The sequence below is a fragment of the Musa acuminata genome, chromosome BXJ2-6 (assembly GCF_036884655.1).
Source record: "Musa acuminata AAA Group cultivar baxijiao chromosome BXJ2-6, Cavendish_Baxijiao_AAA, whole genome shotgun sequence".
Classification (NCBI taxonomy): Eukaryota; Viridiplantae; Streptophyta; class Magnoliopsida; order Zingiberales; family Musaceae; genus Musa; species Musa acuminata.
In genome coordinates this window covers 6,866,519-6,885,858 of record NC_088343.1, presented here as the reverse complement: position 1 = coordinate 6,885,858, position 19,340 = coordinate 6,866,519, and the positions used below count along the sequence as shown (strand labels likewise).

The following is a 19,340-nucleotide window of genomic DNA, read 5'->3' as shown; positions in this document are numbered from 1 at the left end:
TCTTCATGGATCCAATATGCAGAAACCAAAAAGCTGAGACAAGCATTTGAAAGAATGCCTTCTGGAGGAAGTTATAAGCATTCATAGAATTACTAAAAGCTCTATTTTTTCCCCATAGTTATTGGACATTGCAACTCATTCTTCTACACATAGGAGCAAAATGCTTTACAACTTATTTACCATCATTTATGGGTTCAGAAGTAGAAGTCTGTATGCCATATTTATCCTCAATCTAAGCTATTCAACTTCAGGTTTCTCAATCATTAACATTGAGGATTAAAGTTTTAAACTTGAAAGATTTGCAAATATCAATTTTCTCAACCAACTTCTGCACATCATAAAGTGATCCTTTCGCCATGGAATTACCTGTATACTCACAAGTAGCTCATGTAGCATCTTCTGGGGATACATCGGAATTTAAGACTGCAACTTCTGAAATTTTCAATTGACAATTTAGGCTTTCTTTCATCGGTGGGATCCCTAAACATTCCTTCCGAAGCTATTATCTTCATTCAGCATGGCATTTTTCCTCCTGTAGTTACCTTCCCCGTTATATAATCCAGTAGGTGTTTGCAGTGTTCTGCTCTCTGTGTTGGACCTACTATTGCCACGGCAGTATCTTCCATTGCCCCCCATCTCACCGGTTTGAAACTTTAGCAGAAGCCATTACTTCAACCATGTTAGATCTAAATTGAGCCCAGATCCTCGGCTTCTGCCATTCCCATGGTCTCTTGGATACCATTCAGCCTGACAGAATTAGCTTCTCCAACCTCCACCTTAAGTCCTTGTATTCACCCATGATGTCGCTGATGTCATCACAACCAAGTCGACCTGGAAATATTTGCATCTGAGAATCGACACGATGCTTGATCTATCAATCATCTCATCCTCCACTGCACCCCTATCTTGACGATTGAAGTTCCTCAGGGATCTTGAATTAAATCTCTGAGGCAAAAGTCGAACTTTGATCACCTTGATCGGTCTAGATTCTTTGCTTTCACATTGATATCCTTCTCCCGTGGGCCGATGACTGTCCATTGTTCAAGGACCTTATTGACCTCCTCTTCCTCCAAATATTAATGCCACCCGCTCCCCTGGCGATGTAATCATCAAACCTCAGCTCCTCCTCTGCCCCGTCTCCCGAGTCCTGTTCGATCCCCGGGTGACGCCATACGGTTTCACACTGTGGAAGACGGGAAGAGGCGGGCGTTGAGCAGCTGCTTCGCATTCTGCTGCATCCGCTTCCATTGCCACTTGGACACGTACCACCCGGGGGCCACCGCTGCCACGGCAGAAACTGGAGGAGAAGGGGAATCTGTAGGCCCCCGACAGGTATTTGTGGAGGAGAGGGTTTGACTGGCGGCGGTGGCGGACCGGCGAATGGCGACGGTAGCAGGAAGGATCGCGGACGGCATTTTGCGGTTGGATCGGATCGCTCGATCGAGCAAGACGAACCCAAATAAATTTCGGGTCCTCAGCGAGTCCGGTATGTATACACTCCGACCCCATAGTATCGAAGCGGTCCTTTAGCCCACGCGGGTCGGTTCCCGGCCTCGTCGTATACAGACCCAAACCCACTTATAGGGTTTCGGGTCCGCACCCGCTCAATACCAGCGCTGTTCTCGCCCTTCGCCTCCCCGTCGCCTTCCTCCTTGCCAAGTTTTCTCCTCCGGTCGAATCGGTCGAATTCTTTTCAGGTATTCTTCCATTCTCCAGATGTCGCGCTAATGGTCATTGGCCGGTGTGGCCTCATCCGAGCGTTGGATGTTCATATTTCTCATCGTAATTTCTTTCTCCCCGTTTCCTGTTTGATGCTTCGTCGCAAAAAAGTTCACTTTTTTTTTTGTTTTGTTTCTTTAGTGCTTCGAATCTTTATTAGTAAGACTCGTATTTTTGTGTTTGATGATGAGCTTGGCGATTTCGTAGGCTTTGGCGAGATGGTTTTGGGGTCTTGAGATGTCAAATTCGCTCGCTTTACCTCGAGAGTTCACCTAATGAGAGGGAGAAGAGAAAGATGGAAGAACTAATGTGGGTAGTTTACATGGTTTGTGGCTGCTAAGCTCTTAGTTTGATTCCTAGAAAATTGCTATGATCAGGACTTGTATTAGGCCCGGTTTGATCGGTGGAACCAATTCCAGTCGGGTGCTTTGCACGTTCTACATTCGATTCAATATAGCATCTATAGCATACAAGCTGGCTTGGTGATGGTTTCTGCTATAAACTCAGCTATAATTCTTGGATGCTTCCAGTTCGAACCCACCATAATGTAAAAGAGCCCAAGGGGCAAACAACAAAGTTTTGTTCGACCGAATTCTAGTGGCTTTTTGCACTTGAAAGAATCTTGTTTTTGGACCAATTGAGTAAATACCTAAAGAGTTGCAGCCCAATCTGAAGTGTACATGTCGTTTCTCGACTGATAGGATAAGTATATACATCTTTGTTTCATGAACCCTTATTACATCATGCCATGTGTTCTTCAACTAAGATTCATCTATTAATTCTACATATTCATTGGTATCTAATTGACATTCGAAATGTTAAATTTTGCATTATTATCGTAGTTTTTTGCACTTTCTGGTATCATTTGCTTTATAAGAAATTCTCATTTAGGGGGATGCTACCTTAATGCTCAAGCTCAGTGCACTATGGATCCTGTCATTCACATCTAACAGGTTTTTATTTCATAAGTTCTGCACTATTTGGAGGATTGATTGCTGCTCGGTCAGGTTAGTTTTCATCGATATTGGGATGGAAACACTTGTATGTTTCCTCCCCAGGCTGGAATAATGGTTAATTTATAATGTACATGTGCAAATAATTTTACCTGGACTTTAAATTATTGATTGATGCTTTTGGTCCCACAAACCTAAACTCTAATGCGACAGTTTTTGACAATTATTCTTTCTCTTGTGGTTCGAGGTGATAATGTGGCCATTAGATCGCATTGTGTCCTCTGTGGATTCATGCATTTGTGACATCATAGCAAACATATGTTTCTTGCAAATTTCAGGTCACTCAGTTTGGATTGCAGAAAATACATCCTCCTCTAACTTGACACAAGCATCATATGTGTGCTGAAGTATGTTGGTCACATTTCCTCAGACATTCTTGTCTTATATTGTTAATCAATTGTTGTGGTATTTTGCTGCTAAGGTTTCTTTGCCATTTCATTTAATTTTTCTATTCATCACAAGGAGAAAGAAAGCTGATGCAAAATGGTTAATAAAACTGATTTTAAGTTATCTCTTCTCTTCATGCTATGTAGCTTGATAGTGCTTTCATCTTTCTTTTGTCTTCTAATATACTTGCGTGCATACATATCTATTGCTCTGACATATGGAGTGATGTTCAGTTTTCCATTCTTCCAGATTATTGAGTTCCAGAAGTGCCATGCAGACCATCCAATTGGAAAGTTTTTCAGGCAATGCACTGAACTAAAGATAAAGCTTGACCGTTGCTTTCGACAGGAGGTGTTTGAAAACACGAGAAGTAAAGAAGGCACACACCCACAATAACACCAATGCATTTTGCACCAACTTTTTCTCTTGATATAGATGTTTTATTTGCCTTTTCTAATATTCAGCTTTTAATCCTTTTACTCTGTTAAGATTTCACGTCACTCATGTTTCATTTCTTTTTATTTTGTTATATTCTTTGGTGTTTTGAAAGCTGTTAAACGGAAGGCTTACTTTGAGGAAAACAGAAAGTTCAAGGAAAGGCTGCAGGCTTACAGAAAAGAAATGGCGGAAAAAGGCACATAGGGACGTTTCGAAAATTACGTAGACAGACAATTATGTACTACCGCAAAATTTGAGATCATGAATGAGATGTATCTCCTGGCCAAGCATTTAATTTACTGTTTATTGTGAAAATTGCTCGACTGTAAAAATCTAGAGAAATAAATCAGATGACTGATTTCATCTTAATATGCCAATTTGATGAGCTGCAAACTCTGTTTGATCCATAGATGCATATAATTATTGACTCATCCAGGTATTAGCTTATTTGCTTTCTTTGCCCCAGAAAAAGTTGTCACCACTGATGATGCTGCCTTCACAGCCTCAGCAAATTCCAGGGTGGTGGAGCTGGTTGAGCAGTCTTCTCCTCTATGGAGAAGGTTCAGAGGGTAACAAATGAGGATGTGAGATCAGCTACAGACTGGCTGGAGGTTTAATAAAGGGTTGCCTTCCTCTTCACATGGAAGCTTCTTTGTGTGTCTGCTGGAAACTTCCTTTACATTGACTTTGGGTGTCTGTTTTGAGTGCTATGGATGACAAAATGTTGCTGCTGTGGGTTGGCAATATCAATAGAAAAGTAAATGGGAGACAGACAATAGAGAAATATCATGTAGTGTGATGAACCAAGTACAAGGAACAGGTTGATCATATCTTGCAAGGACTTCTTAGAATCTGATCATTCTCTCATCATTTTCCAAAGGTTGATTATATCTTGGAAAAAAACCCATGGTATCCTAATTTTCTTTGTGTTGGAAAATTGTTTGTGATACGAAGTTTAGGACTAACTAGTGTAACCCATCCTGTTTCAACTCTTATTAGGAAAGGGGCATGTGAAAAGAAATGATCATCAATTTATATATTGGAATCACAATATGATTTGGCACTAATGTATATTTTCAGCATAATGTCTTTATTTTATGGAAGGGTGGTAGCTGCAACAAAGGTGACATCACATAGTAGGCATAAATGTGCCCAATACTTTGTTCTTAGGATGAACCTGACCAAAGTCATTTTAAAAGAATGATGTGTAGTGTAAGATGATGCTACAACTTTATTTTTCTCTCTGAAGGGAAGAAAATTCTACAATCACTATTGTCAACAAGAATGGTTCAATGCATGTGAATAATAATCATATTATAAAAACCCTCTTCAAAATTTTCCTTCAAACAATGTGTTTGGTTGAAATGTATGGATTCATAAGTCTGAAGAACTATTCCTGATAGCTACTCTCCACCCTCCACCCTCTATATAAGTACCAGCAAACTACTTTCAGTTCTCATTGATTGAGAACACAAAAAGAAGGGGTTACTCTATCAATTTGATTCTTATATAGATTTCAGGAGATGGCAGCCCTTCCTCTTCTGAGCCCTTACAAGATGGGAAAGTTTGATCTGTCTCACAGGTAATTAATTTGGTTTATCTTGTTCTTCATCTCTGTGATAATTTGTATTTGGATTTTCTGATTGCTTTTTACTGAAAATACATCAGTAATGGTTGATCTTGTGAAGGTTTTGGATTCTTTTGCTACCCTTTCTCTTTTGGTTTCTTTTCTTGTATGTAGCAACATGAAATGCAAGACAAATGTTAAACAGTTCTTCAGCACAAATGATCCAAGTATGAGTGGCATTCTGGATTATAGATTTTCTTATTGAAAAAGATGATGATGATGATGATGATGAAAGAAGAGGATTTGAATCAATAACTTGCTTTTATACCATGATAAATGGCTAGCAGGATGATAACTATTTAAAAAGCTCAAGTTAATTAATGTGATGAAACTTGATTAGTTTCATTCTGACAAGCCAAACCATTTGAGTTATTTAGGATTGGTCAAACCATTTATATTTGTGAGTAACTACAAGGATGCCCATGAACAGTCCATGGTTCTTCACCTTCTTTAGCTTGTTTCTGCTATTTCATGGGAATTATCTAAAACATGAGGACAATGATGGAGGAAAACTCTTATGAATCCTAAAAGTTGAGTTCATTGATTGCAAACATTTGCTTTGTTAGGCTGTCATCTGCATCTTAGTTTTGGGTTTTGTAGTAGAGAAGAAGGATATGACAACATCAAGCAACTTCTCATACCTAATCACATCATGGTTGGTGGTGGGATTCTTGCTTTTATGAACCTAATCCAACGTAGGTTAACAAGCTAGATTTAATGTTGGTCAAAGTTTTACCTCCTTTTTTTTATGTAGATAAATTATATTTATTGACCAAAAAAATAGAATTATATCTATCAAACAGAGCAATTAGTAATGGGTGATACAAAACAAGGCTATACATTGTAAACAACAAATAAATTTTGATGAAAATATGAATATTCAATCTGGTAAAAGATGTTGTTCATCAGAAATTTTTCTATGAAGATATCCAATTAACTTAGTTAATAAAAATTTTGACTGTTGATAATAAGATATTGAGATCGAATCTTATCTTCGTCATTGCTTGTTAGTGCTTTAAATTAGAGCATTGTTCTTGAAAGAATCAGTAATTCAAATAGTTTCTTTCTCGGGAGCAAACATTCTGCTTCTGGATAAGAAAGAATGGATGCTCATCATGTACGCACAAACATCAGATCTTGCTTGAGGAATCAGACAAAGAGAAGCATTCGAGGAACATCATCCTTCTGATTTGTGTCCATGCCTCTGTAATAGAAGCCCACAACTGTGTTTTCTGCATCTGTAGGATTGTCTTAGCACCTCTCACAAGATCAAGATCTTACGGCAATGTTCCCCAGCCGATTGCAATCCTGTACTACTCTCAGAGGGCCAGCAATGGTGGATTCTTGATCGCTGAAGCCACCGGGGTCTCAGACACTGCTCAAGGGTATGTCGTAATCCTCGTAGCATAATAGCATGTAATCTTTGCTGCAAGTGTGACATCTGTGGGATCGCCATAGAATACCGCACACCCCTGGAATCTGGACGAGGGAGCAGGTGGAGGCATGGAAGCCGATTGTGAATGCCGTGCATGCCAAGGGTGGTGTCTTCTTCTGCCAACTCTGGCACTGCGGCAGGTTCTCCAAACCTGGTGCGTTGCCATGTCCCAAGCTACACCTTCGATGTGTGCATAGCTACATTTGCGATCCATTCAAGATCGATGGATGGATCATTTAGATTCTCTCTCTCTCTCTCTCTCTCTCTCTCTCTCGTTATAGCTTTTCTTCTTGTGTTGCTGATAGAGTACCAGCCTAATGGAGAAGATCCTGTGTCGAGCACCGACAAGGCGGCGCCTCCGTACGTGTACGACAACGGCTACGTCGATGAGTTCTCTCCCCCCAGGCGACTGAGAACGGATGAGATCCCTGGAATCGTCAACGACTTCAGAGTCGCCGCAAGGAACGCCGTCGAAGCTGGTAACTTCTCTTCCAGTGTTGTGGCCATCCTGTAGTATTGCAGCGGTGGTGGTGGTCACCGCATGCCTTCTGGACGTACAGGCTTCGACGGAGTAGAGATCCACGGCGCCCATGGATTCCTCATCGAACAGTTCTTGAAGGACAGCGTGAACGACCGAGAGGACGAGTACGGCGGGAGCTTGGACCGGCGCTGCCGCTTCGCCTTGGAGGTGGTGGCGGCCGTCGCCGACGAGATAGGGGCCGACAGGGTCGGGGTACGCCTCTCGCCCTTCGCCGACTACGGGGGGTGCAGGGACTCCGACCCGGAGGCGCTTGCCCTGCACCTGATCCGACAGCTGAACCAGCACGGCGTTCTCTACTGCCACATGGTGGAGCCGGAGATGACCGTCGTCGACGGCCGGCTGCGAATCCCCCACCGCCTCCTTCCCATGAGGCAGGCGTTCAAGGGAACCTTCATCGTCGCCGGAGGATACGACCGCGAGGAGGGCAACAGAGTCGTCGCCGACGGGTACACGGATCTGGTGGCCTACGGTCGGCTGTTCTTGGCCAACCCCGACCTGCCCAAGCGATTCGAGCTGGACGCGCAGCTGAACAAGTACGAAAGGCTCACCTTCTACACTCACGATCCTGTCGTCGGGTACACCGACTACCCGTTTCTTGAATCATCCGCCTCAAGCATGCGTTGACTTCACTGTGTTCAAGCACGACCGATACGTTGACTTCAGTCGTCTGCCAAATGGGACTCGAAACATCCGTCGACGTATGCGGACCATGGTTGCCAATTAGTGCTGAAGCTTAACCTCGTTACAGAATGTACATGTGTATCAAAAACACAACCTAAATCTACTTCACTGCCATCATCACTATCGCGGCGAAGGAAGCGCGGCGGCGCTCAGAAGTTGGCCTTGACTTTGTCGATGCGGGACTTGCGGACCGCTTGCTGGATCTGCCTCTCGTGTTCCTTGAGCATGTCTTCGATGTTCCCACCTGGGGGCATCAACGGACCCGAGTAGTGGATCCGTTTGATTCTGGTGCCGTAACCCTGCGTCACAGTGTGGGGATCATCAAGAACGATGCATGCGTTGCGAGGAGAAGCAGCAGTTGCGGCGGGAAGAACTTACTGGTGCCGGATCTTTGATGCCTACTGGGTCGTCTTTCCTATCGAGCGCGTGCTTCTGGGTGGGCTCAGCCACGTCGAGGCGATTACGTCGGGACTTTGCAGCGTTTCTTGCGGCGAGCGAGCCGGAGATGTCGGAGAAGTCTGCAGCACCGGGCTGAGGCCTGCATGACATCTGTGGCTTCAGGTGAGGGCCGTTCGGCACCCACACCGAGCTGGATGTGCGGCTGGGGACTTGCCGGAGCTGTTCCTGGTTCGGCTTCCTGGTCCATGAGGGTTCAAGTGCTCTAGGGTGCATGCCAGTATGAGAGAGGCCATTTCTTGCCGTTTCTACAGGAGGCTCGATGGGGAATCCAGACCCAGTTTCATCTTGTGGGTCGTACTTCTCGCTGATGCTTTTGGGATTTGCCTGCACCTGCCGCGTCTGCCACCAAAAACAGAGGAAGAACAAGAGATGCACTCTGAAGCAGACGATTCCAAGGGTTGAAATGATCATACAGCGTCATGAACAAGACACGAAAGGCACCTGCAGTTCTGCATTGGCACCTGATGCTGCCATTGCTCTGGAATCTATTCTTCCCGGTCTGACAGATTCACATCCACGTCCCCTGGCAACTTCTGCTCTTTGCCTGCAGAGATTCGCAGTTGCACAAAGGTGAACATGGTATCAACAGCACAATTTGGTCATCTCAGTCCTACTCAATACATTTTGCATCAAGTAATGATTATGTAGAGCAGCGCATATGATCTAATACCTCCTAGCCTCATCCTGAAGTTTAGCATCATACTCCTTGCTTGGTGGATATTTTGGCAAATTTGAAGGGTCGCAGGCAAATGGCTTTGTCAAGAAGAACTGAAAAGAACATTAAGAAGATTATTGAATGCGGTAATTTTGAGGAAAAGTATGTATGATACAGAAGCCCGGAATAAAGTGCAGAGGAAAGGAAACCTCCAAGATCATGTTCTCGGCAATAGAGATAGCATATTCTAAATGAAACCTATTAAATCATCATCAACGACTCAGAATGAAGAAGTGCTGTCAAATTCAAGCATTACGACATATTTATAGTTCCGACAGAAGTAGACTAGATGCATATGTGATCCAATCAACGATATAATTATATCGACTCGAGCAATCATTTGGTGCACAAAAGAAGCTAAACGAGAAAAACTAGACCAGAAATAAGAAATCACGACTTACTTCACTCTCGAGGGCTGATGCTGCAGTTCCTCGGTTTGCTGGTTCTATAGCAAGAAGAGAATCCAAGAGAGATAAAGCTGAAGGTGGGAAATCCTTGAATGTCTCAGCAAAGCAGCGTCTATACTGATTCTGAGGTTTGAATATGGTTGCATGTGGCAGCTTTGATTTCTCCCAGTACTCATCTGATGGTGAACCGCAGAGTTTAAATATCTTGTGTAGTTGTTCCACCTAAAATGGTTTGACCATCGAAAGTTGAGATGAGAAATGGAATAACAAAAGATCAGCAGCCACCATTTTCTATCAAATTGAGAATCATAATAGAAAGTCATTTCTCGGTAACAAAGTTAATCTGCATTGTTTGGAAAACTAAATCAAATTTTCTGCCAAACAAAACATTCTACGACCTAGTTGAGATATGCAGAATTACTTGGATAATTCTTCAGATTCCGTGGTTATTTTGTGCATAGCAAATGCAGAAATCAACACACCTCAGTTCTTCCAGGCATGATTGGTTTCCCGGCAAACAATTCTGCAAGAATGCAACCAGAGCTCCATAAATCAACGGCAGCGTCATACTCTGTAGCACCAAGCAAAAGCTCAGGAGGCCTATACCACAAGGTCACCACACGACTTGTTAGCTGCTGATTCTGGTCAGGATTGAACAGTGTTGCGAGGCCAAAATCTGCTATTCTGAGCATGCCATTGTTGTCTATCAACAGATTTGAACCCTTAATGTCTCGATGCAAAACCCCGCGACCATGACAGTGAGCAAGCCCTTCAAGCAGCTGTCTCATATAGCACTTAACCTGAGATTGATATGAAGGTGATCAGAGGATACATGTTCGAACAAGAAGTATGAACAAAGGACTTTAGTTATAGCAAAAGATGTGATATAAGATACCTGTGGTTGAGTAAACCTGGGACCTAACCTAGCTAAAAGTCCAGCAAGATCATGCTCCATGTACTCAAAGACAAGATACAGGTTGCATGACATCCGCGATGTAACTATACCTTCAAGCTTTATAACATTTGGGTGATCGAGTTTACGAAGAATATGGATTTCCCTTGCCATAAAGCGGACGCTTTCAGGGTCCATATTAACAAATCGCACTTTCTTGAGCGCAACGATTTTACCGGTCTCAAGATCGCGGGCTCTGAAAACATGACTATAAGTTCCTTCTCCAATCTGAAACGGAATGAGTTCGACGATGCACGTAAGTACTGCCACCACTATTACCAGGGACTAGAAAATTTTGTATTCTAGACTACCTTTGATTTCAAACTATGCAACAAAAATTAGTATATTAAACTCCGATACAATAGCATGCAAACCATCTATATAACATTAAAGAGTGATGCGATCAGACAACATCTGAACCAAAAGACAATGAGTTTCAAACACAAAATTTTCATAAGCAGGACAGATAAAGCAGAAGAATTTCGTTCTCTTCATGGATTTATTCAACGAAATTATTATTGTTAGAGGTTCTTTCACCCAAAAATATCTGGAATCTTCATTTTGAGGATGAAATCATTTAGTTTCTTGTCAATAGTTTTATTTGTTTGCCATAATTATGTTTTCATTTGCCATAATTATGTTTGAGGATGAAAACATTTTCAGAATTATGTTTGCCATAAGCAATCTTTTCTCTTGATTATGGTTTCACATCACTGCACAATTTCTACATGAATATCAGCATCGGAAGAGTCAAGTCAGGAGAAAAAATAAGAACATAACTTTTGGGCATCTTGATCGCGGATGGGAACTTGGTGATTTCACCTACAGTAATCGCAATGGAGGAAAAAAGAAGCCTGTGTAAACTAGATAATCGATTCATTTACTGAGCTCATTCTGATCTTGCCATATAATAAGAATCATGATCTATCAAGAAGTTCCAAGTTCAGAGAAGTCTTTGTCATGGTAAAACTAAACTATACATGAAAGATATTGTTTTAGAACATCAAAACCATTTAATAGCGACCTATCCCAGGTTGCATTCATCAGATCATTAATTCTCATGATTCCCTTTGCACTTAGCCAAGCAAGTTGAGTTAAGGTTTTCTTTAACATCAATGAAATGCCACATCTTCCTGCAGATATTTCCTTCTCTGGAGCATAAAAAAAAACAGCTAGGCTTACAGCAAAGATGACAAGCATATAGAAATGCAATATTAGACATAAAGAAGAAATGGAGTCATGTAAAGAGAGAGGCAAAGAACAGAACTCTAACCTTGTCTAGTTTCTCAAATGAATCTCCTCTCCTAGGCAACCATCCCTTGATTGCTTCTCCGGCCACCGTCGCAAGCCAAGAAGGCCACCCTGCTGCAACATACTCTCCTGTAATACCATCGGGCACATCCACGATTCCCATATCGTCTCCTGTGTTATTGGCAACACCGATAACTTCAGAACCATCTCTACGTGCCCCGACATCCACCGTAGCCCGTCTCTGGTGCGCCCCAACTTTCGTCACCCTGCCAGCGACTGTGTCTGCTTTCTTCTCTTCATCATCGGACGATGACAACGAGGTGGAGTCTGCATCGTCCGGTGTCTTAGACAAGAATCTTGAACTGCCATGGCTTCCGCTGAGTGCGACATTGATGATGGCAGCCACGACCTCGTCTTTCTTCGGGAGTGTGACGAGACGACTCGAGGACTTGCTTTCCTCTGCCACGCCATCCTCATCAAGTTCGATACCTTTGGAACAAAGGCAGCCCATAAGCAGAAATCTAGGACAACCTCTACCTCATTTCCGTGTGCATTGACCCGTAGTATGGTGCGTCCATTCTGGAATTGCAACTGCAAACACGTCTGCCCTCAAATCTCCAGGAACGCACCGATTTCCCCTCTGCAATTGCAAAAACAATCGAACTCCCTTCCCGAATTCTGCAAGAACGCCGTTCAATCCAGAAAATCCCCAACTCAACGCGGAATCAAACTCAAGAATCTCGGAAGACCGTATCGAAAGCTGCCGCCTTTCTGGGTCGAAGGGCACGGGAACCGGGAACAAATGACCGGATCCCCTCAAGATCGAGAATAGAAGCCCGAGCCCGTCGAACCCCAGAGGAAAGACGCCGTGGGGGTCGCGGAACCGGATCAAGATGCCACCTTGATGCGGGAATCACGAGCACCGGTGGCTGAGTCGTGGTTTTGTCGGTTCATTTCTCGTCGATAGTCTTGCGGTGGAGCTTTCCGCACCGCAGGTGGCTCTTTTTCTTCATTTTCGCGCTGAACAGAACCGAGGGAAAAGCGGAGAACACGATCGAATTTGGATAGGAAAACAAAATCAAACTATTAACGTAAAAAATTGCGCTTTTTCCCTGCAACCGATCGACGACAACAAAGGGAAATGATAGGTTCCGGCAAACCAAACCAATCGAAGAGGTGGGAAACGGAAGCAGAGGCGCCTTTGTCGGATCCCCATCGCCCTAAAATCTCGCCCAGCCTATGGATTTCTTCCTCGCATGTCTTCACAGCCAACAGCCCTAAATGGGTTGGACTCATCCCCTGCATCGGAAGAGAGCAAGTCGTTGATGCGCGGCTGCGCGCCAACCAGCCTTTCTGCCGTTATGTCGGGTTATTTTACATACTAGTCCTTTTTATATTTTATTTTTCTATATACACCCTCATTTTCTTACCGAAAGCCCCCCTATCTCTTAGATTTTGCACATTAGTCCATCAGTTAATTTGATACAATATTCTAAATATACATTTCACTAATCCCATTAACTCACTAACACTAGACTAAATTTATCCCTATAAAAATAATAAAACTTTTAATACCGATCTAATTGCTACATATCAATCGATGTTTATCGATAGAATCAAGAATAATTTCTGCAACATATAATTTAACATCGATATATTAGTTTATTTTCATTTGTCATTATTTAATTCAATGATATCAGGCAGCATAAATCAATATGTAGTTCGATATATCGATACTATATCGATATGATAAATTTTCAACATCGATATTTACATTTTTGATTTAATAACAGCATTTTGAACCTTTATCCTTTTAGAGAATTTGGGCATTAATTATATTTCAGTAAATGATAAATTGACTTGTGTCGGAATTAAGGAGTAAAAGAGTAATTTAAGCAGTAAGATTGATCTAAATTGACTGTAGTTGAAAGTAAAGATGACTGTTTCTAATGTACATATTGGAACTAAAAAGTATCATTTCTTGTCACACACTTCTCAGTTGGATGAACAATTTCAAGAAACAATCATTTTCTGGAAGAGTATGTGATCCATTTTAACAGTGTGCACAAAGTTCAAGCTTCAGAAGTCAAGTTCATGTTTGCATTGAGAACCACTCGGAGCATGGGATAACTAGGGTTCCTCACTTGAGCACACAAAGAACTAGGAGATGATAACAACTGGATAGATAGATATCTTATGATTTCAATCTGGAGTAAGAAGAAAGCGAATGAACTTGGTCATCGATGGTAGTTGAGGATACAATGCATCTTCGTGAACTCGATGGCCATTCCTTATCGACTACGAAAAGCTCGGTCCGAGCAGAAATAAAATTGTGTAATGCATCGAGAAGAAGATGGGATATAAGGCCAAGTTGCAGCGTGATATCCTCTCCTTCGATCCGGGAAGTCCAACCGAGAAGAAATCCTCAAAGCTTCATCCAGTATTCAGGACAGTATCTGTGGTTGATGTGTGCTTAGGATCCTAACTATCTTACGGCAGACTCAATTCTCAGCGATAATGATTCATTCCAAGATCCAGAAAGCAACAAGAGAGCATGATGATTCTGTCAATGGCATCGGTTGCTGAATTGCTCAGCTCAATGTAGTCCGCAGATTCATCTTTCTCTATTTAGGTCGCAGTTTGCGAGCTCAAGCTGTCATAAATGCAAATGCTGCCTCCAAAGACGAGTCTGATTAGTTTTGGTGTTAGAAATATATGCACGTATCTTACGGCATTGGGCACTGGGAATCGAGCAGATCCCGATGCAGAATCCCGCAGAACAGCCATACCCCCTGGCGAAAGAATCCCACGAATCAAGCGGCTGATCTTTTCTATAGCCAAACTAAGATGATCCAGGGTGGATTGGCGTGCCGTTTCTTGATCCTTTCCCTCAATTCACATAAGCCAGTTGACGAGTAGAAGCTTATCGCTGATCGATACTCTGGCTGACCTATATATACCAATGCCTGCAGCAGCAGATGCTGGCCAACCATCGCCGATGGCAGCAACGAAGCAGCGGCTTGGTTTCCTCGTCGTAACTTGCTTCTTGATTCGCGTTCATGGACACCCCAACTACGCTGATGCGTTGCGCAAATCCATCTTGTTCTTCGAGGGGCAGAGGTCGGGTCGGCTTCCCGGGGATCAACGGATTACTTGGAGATCAAACTCCGGCCTTTCCGATGGCTCGGCCGCCAATGTAACATCGCTCTTCATGCTTGAATCGATGGATTAGTATTCCAGCGAGGTTATCGAGCTAGTTGCGTGTGGTTTCCATTGAGCTGTAGGTGGATCTGAGCGGAGGCTACTACGACGCCGGGGACAACGTCAAGTTCGGGTTCCCGATGGCCTTCACGGCCACCATGCTGTCGTGGAGCGTGCTGGAGTACGGGAAGCGCATGGGAGGCGAGGTGGGGAATACGAGGGCCGCCATCGGCTGGGCCACCGACTACCTGCTCAAGGCCGCCACCCAGACGCCGGGCAAGCTCTACGTCGGCGTCGGAGACCCCGACGCCGACCACCGGTGCTGGGAGCGCCCCGAGGACATGGACACGCCGAGGGCGGTGTACTCGGTGTCCAAGACCAACCCGGGGTCGGACGTGGCGGGGGAGACCGCGGCGGCGCTGGCCGCGGCCTCGCTGGTGTTTCGGGTGACCGACCGCGCCTACTCGAGGCGGTTGCTGGCCGTGGCCAAGACCGTGATGGCCTTCGCCATGAAGTACCAGGGCAAGTACAGTGACTCTCTTGGAAGCGTCGTGTGCCCGTTCTACTGCTCCTACTCGGGCTATCAGGTACGCAGCATACAACCTTTCTCTGTGATGGAGGAAGAAGCTATAATGCCTCTGTTGCAATAAACATAAACTACTGCACGTTTGATTCTGGAATTCTTTCTCTTCTGTTTCTTCTTCGTCTTGTAGTAATCGTTTGGCCAACTATATGCAATAGGTCAGACCTCACAAACATATGCTGCTAACCAGCTGACTTCAACCCACACTTTTTCTCTGTGTATCAAAACATTTTTGGTCAATCTTACTTAACCTTAAAAAAACATTTTTGGCTTTTTTTTCGAATCTTAATAGTAATGTGTTTATTTTAATGATAGGATGAACTACTATGGGGTGCTTCATGGCTATTCAGAGCAACCAATGATGCCGTCTACCTCAACTATCTTAAATCTCTAGGAGCAAATGACAACACTGACTTCTTCAGCTGGGATAACAAATTTGCAGGAGCTCGAGTTCTTCTATCCAGGGTAAAGAAATGAAGAGAGAGAGAGAGAGAGAGAGAGAGAGAGAGAGATTTAGTTGTTTCTTTGTTGTTTAATGCAGAGTGGTCATGTTGTTTGTGCAGAGAGTACATGTAGACAATAACATGTCTTTCGTACAGTTTCAGCAGCAAGCTGAGGACTTCATGTGCCGAATTCTCCCCAACAATCCTTCCTCCACAACACAGTATACTCCAGGTTAGAACAGTCCATAAATCCCATTGCTGTGCTAGCTTAATCCAGTGAGTTCAATACAGGAGGACTGATGTACAAGCAGAGCTCTGCTAATCTCCAGTATGCTACCTCCATTTCCTTCTTGCTCTTCACCTACTCCAAGTACATTGCTTCCTCCAAGCACAGTTTCACCTGTGGCAACCTCTTGATCACTGCAAGTTCCCTGAGATCTCTTGCCAAGAAACAGGTGACTCTGCTAGTCTTCACCCTTCAAAGATGTCATGCATGGAGAAAGAGGTAACTCTGCTTAGTTCACTGACCCTGCATTACATCCTCAGGTGGACTACATTCTCGGGGAGAACCCTTTAAAGATGTCATACATGGTAGGGTTTGGTGCAAGATTCCCACAGAAGATACACCACAGAGCCGCCTCCCTGCCCTCCCTGGCCACCTACCCTGGTCACATTGGTTGCCAAGCCGGTTTCCAGTACTTGGACTCCAGCAGCCCTAACCCTAACATCTTAACTGGAGCTGTGGTTGGTGGCCCCGATCAGAATGATGCATTTACGGATGATCGGAAGGACTTCAGTCATGCAGAGCCGGCCACCTACATCAATGCTCCGCTTGTTGGTTCTCTTGCTTACTTGGTCGGGAGCTATGGCAATGGTTAACTGTTGCAGTATGTTTGCAGCTTTCTTAAAGGTCAATGGCAGGAGAAGATCCATGTAGCCATTGTAGCTTCTGTTAAGGAATCTTAATCTCAAACTTCTAGTGTTCTAAGTAACTATATAAACAACAGATTTTTCTACTCGTTCATCAGAAAATTCCACTCTCCTATTTTTTCGATAGATTAACACAACCAAAGAGAAATCTGTGTGAAGATTAAAATAAGATCATCCATCCTTCAGAGATGAGAACATCCAAAGTGTTCTTGGAACTTGGAACCATGAGATTCACATGTTTGCTCACTGCCCATGTGAGACCTGACATGAGTCATTACTGCAGGCTTTGGCTTCTTCAAATTGACTGCAACATTGTCTCACAGTAACAAAGACCATGTTTATTGTCGTTCACTTGGGAGCGGTAGTGTTAGCTCTAGTTCCCATGTTGTCGACATGAAAAGGTCTTCTTCCCCGCATCAACCCATCAAACTCGGATCACCTTTCTATCCCAAAGTCTGCAGCCACGAATCATCAGAAGGATCACTTCCTTGGTGGCTACTTCCCTGTATTCTTCAAATCCCAGCATGGATTCACCTTCAAGATCCCACCTTTTTGGTGATTCAACTCACAAAACCTTGTTGGGATTCCTCCTGTTCCTGTCCCTGGCCCCATCATTTGCAGAGACCCAGATTTCCGACGAGCTGACCGCCTACCAGATGCTGGAGAAGTATGATTTCCCCAAAGGGATCCTCCCACAGGGCGCGCAGAGCTACGTCCTGAACCGAGACGGGAGCTTTGAGGTGTATCTCAGCGGCGACTGCGAGTTCGAGGTCACCGGGGGCTACTTGTTGCAATACAAGAGAAGAATCACCGGCACGGTGGGCATGGGGTCGTTGACCAACTTGCGAGGCGTCCGGGTGAAGGTCCTCCTTCTGTGGTTCGGAATCAATGAGGTGGTGAGGAGCGGCAACGAGCTCAAGTTCTACGTCGGCCCGCTGTCGGCGTCCTTCGGCTTGTCCAACTTCGAGGAGTGTCCCAGCTGCCGCTGCGGCTTCGACTGCGCCGACGCCATGGTCTCTGATTCTTAGCATACTGGTGTTGGTGCGCATGGAGCATCTCGGACCTCTGTCTCTGCTCTAACTCTGGATTCCATGGATGTGTGGGGATGATGGTTTAATCTCTTCGACCTCGAATAATTGCACATTGTGCTTCGGTTGAAACATCGCCTCATGCCGAATCATGTAGTTGGAAGTGTTTAGGACTTGTGTTCTCCGTTGTTGTAGCTTGGTGATGAAGAGATTGGAGTTGGATCACTCTTCTAAGCTCAACTTCAAGCAAGATTGTATTAAGAATGATTTGAACTTTGATGTGAATGTTGGGCATCAAGTATTATGCTTTCTTGGTCTGTGTTTGATTATATTTCTTTTGATCACAGATACAACCATACGTTTCAGAGGCAGTAAAAATATCAACCAATGACTTTGATCGAAGAATCAAAACAGAGAGGAAGTCCAAAGCACAAGAAGAAACACATAGAACACCTACCCGAAGAAGAAACGTGATAAACGAGCATAAACAGCAATGATTGAGCAAAAAATGGAAGAGGCTGAGACCTCTTGTGAGACAGGTTGTGCCATGAGCTTCATGAGGAGCAGCTGACAGACATGTCCTTCCTTACTCAGAACTGTGCGCTTCCTACAAGAAACCAAAATCTTATCTCACATCAAAAGAGAAACAAAGTATTCGTTCAAAATGCATTCATCAACCACAATATTTTATAGAGAGTGATTGCCGGGAAATGCTTCTTCTGTCAGTAGCAGCTCAGATGACAGGCACATGTGCTTTGAAAAGCCCCTAATTGTCGTATAAGAAAACAAAAGATCGCCTCACAATCATACAGAAACATCCAAGAAATTTGATGAAAAGCAGTACAAAAACACATTTACCAAATACAATTTTCCATTTAAGTATTATTGAAGCTCATGGGCTGTGAAGTATTATTATTTATTTGATATCTGCAGGGAAGGTGAACAGAATTCATTACCCAAGCAAAGTCATAGACTGCGTGCAAGCATTGTTGGATGACAAGATCATAACTCCAACAATTCCATGCGCAATGAAGATGTTGATCTCATAATTATGCCCTTCTCATATGGGAGTCTATCCCAACATCTACCTGTGGAGGTGATGCTGACATTGTGATCAGGTGGTGCGGCTTGTGGGCCCCAAACATGACCCCACCTTCTGCACACGGGTCTCGTTTGAGGTTAATTTATCGGATCCGTCGCTGTAGCGGTCTGCGTTGGATCCGGTAAGCTTAGTACAGGGATCGGACAGGGACCCACGCAACAGATATGATCCGATCCCATTACCGGTAGTTGGCGGACCGTCCTATTAACCATCGCATGCCAATGGTGGAAATATGCAAATTTACGCATATGCCCATGCAATTAGTCTCGTAAAAAGGGGATTTTACCCATAATTATTTTATATTATGATTAAAATATCTTTAATAAAATTATAAAAGAATGGTGATTGTCCTTTAACTCGTTTTTCAGGATTGAACTGATTTTTTTTAGATAAATCGGACACATCAATTAAAATAAATCATAATTATT

General features: G+C 43.7%; 4 protein-coding genes across 5 annotated transcripts; 3 read left to right on the top strand and 1 right to left on the bottom strand.

The window, feature by feature from the left end:
- The first annotated feature begins 5,024 nt into the window (after window positions 1-5,024).
- LOC135614501 (putative 12-oxophytodienoate reductase 11) lies at window positions 5,025-7,955 on the top strand. The gene is made up of 5 exons (XM_065111945.1): window positions 5,025-5,139; window positions 6,429-6,569; window positions 6,643-6,773; window positions 6,925-7,098; window positions 7,180-7,955. The coding sequence occupies exons 1-5, from the start codon at window positions 5,081-5,083 to the stop codon at window positions 7,782-7,784; spliced, it is 1,110 nt and encodes a 369-aa protein (XP_064968017.1). The 5' UTR covers window positions 5,025-5,080; the 3' UTR covers window positions 7,785-7,955.
- Window positions 7,956-7,990: 35 nt separating this feature from the next.
- On the bottom strand, window positions 7,991-12,921 carry LOC135613751 (probable serine/threonine-protein kinase At1g54610). The gene is made up of 10 exons (XM_065110792.1): window positions 12,786-12,921; window positions 12,255-12,525; window positions 11,648-12,146; window positions 10,318-10,602; window positions 9,905-10,222; window positions 9,417-9,644; window positions 8,971-9,068; window positions 8,742-8,844; window positions 8,220-8,639; window positions 7,991-8,140 (listed from the first exon to the last, which is right to left on the bottom strand). The coding sequence occupies exons 1-10, from the start codon at window positions 12,919-12,921 to the stop codon at window positions 7,991-7,993; spliced, it is 2,508 nt and encodes an 835-aa protein (XP_064966864.1).
- Window positions 12,922-14,622: 1,701 nt separating this feature from the next.
- On the top strand, window positions 14,623-16,979 carry LOC135614499 (endoglucanase 11-like). Of its 2 annotated transcripts, none has more exons than XM_065111943.1 (6): window positions 14,623-14,821; window positions 14,910-15,413; window positions 15,725-15,874; window positions 16,009-16,084; window positions 16,144-16,307; window positions 16,399-16,979. In XM_065111943.1, the coding sequence occupies exons 1-6, from the start codon at window positions 14,624-14,626 to the stop codon at window positions 16,729-16,731; spliced, it is 1,425 nt and encodes a 474-aa protein (XP_064968015.1). In that variant the 5' UTR covers window position 14,623; the 3' UTR covers window positions 16,732-16,979. The 2 variants fall into 2 exon arrangements, with proteins under 2 accessions (XP_064968015.1, XP_064968014.1); XM_065111942.1 differs by having other exon boundaries at window positions 15,973-16,084.
- A 177-nt stretch (window positions 16,980-17,156) lies between these two features.
- LOC135614500 (uncharacterized) lies at window positions 17,157-18,187 on the top strand. Its single transcript, XM_065111944.1, has one exon. The coding sequence runs from the start codon at window positions 17,307-17,309 to the stop codon at window positions 17,808-17,810; it is 504 nt and encodes a 167-aa protein (XP_064968016.1). The 5' UTR covers window positions 17,157-17,306; the 3' UTR covers window positions 17,811-18,187.
- The last annotated feature ends 1,153 nt before the right edge of the window (window positions 18,188-19,340 follow it).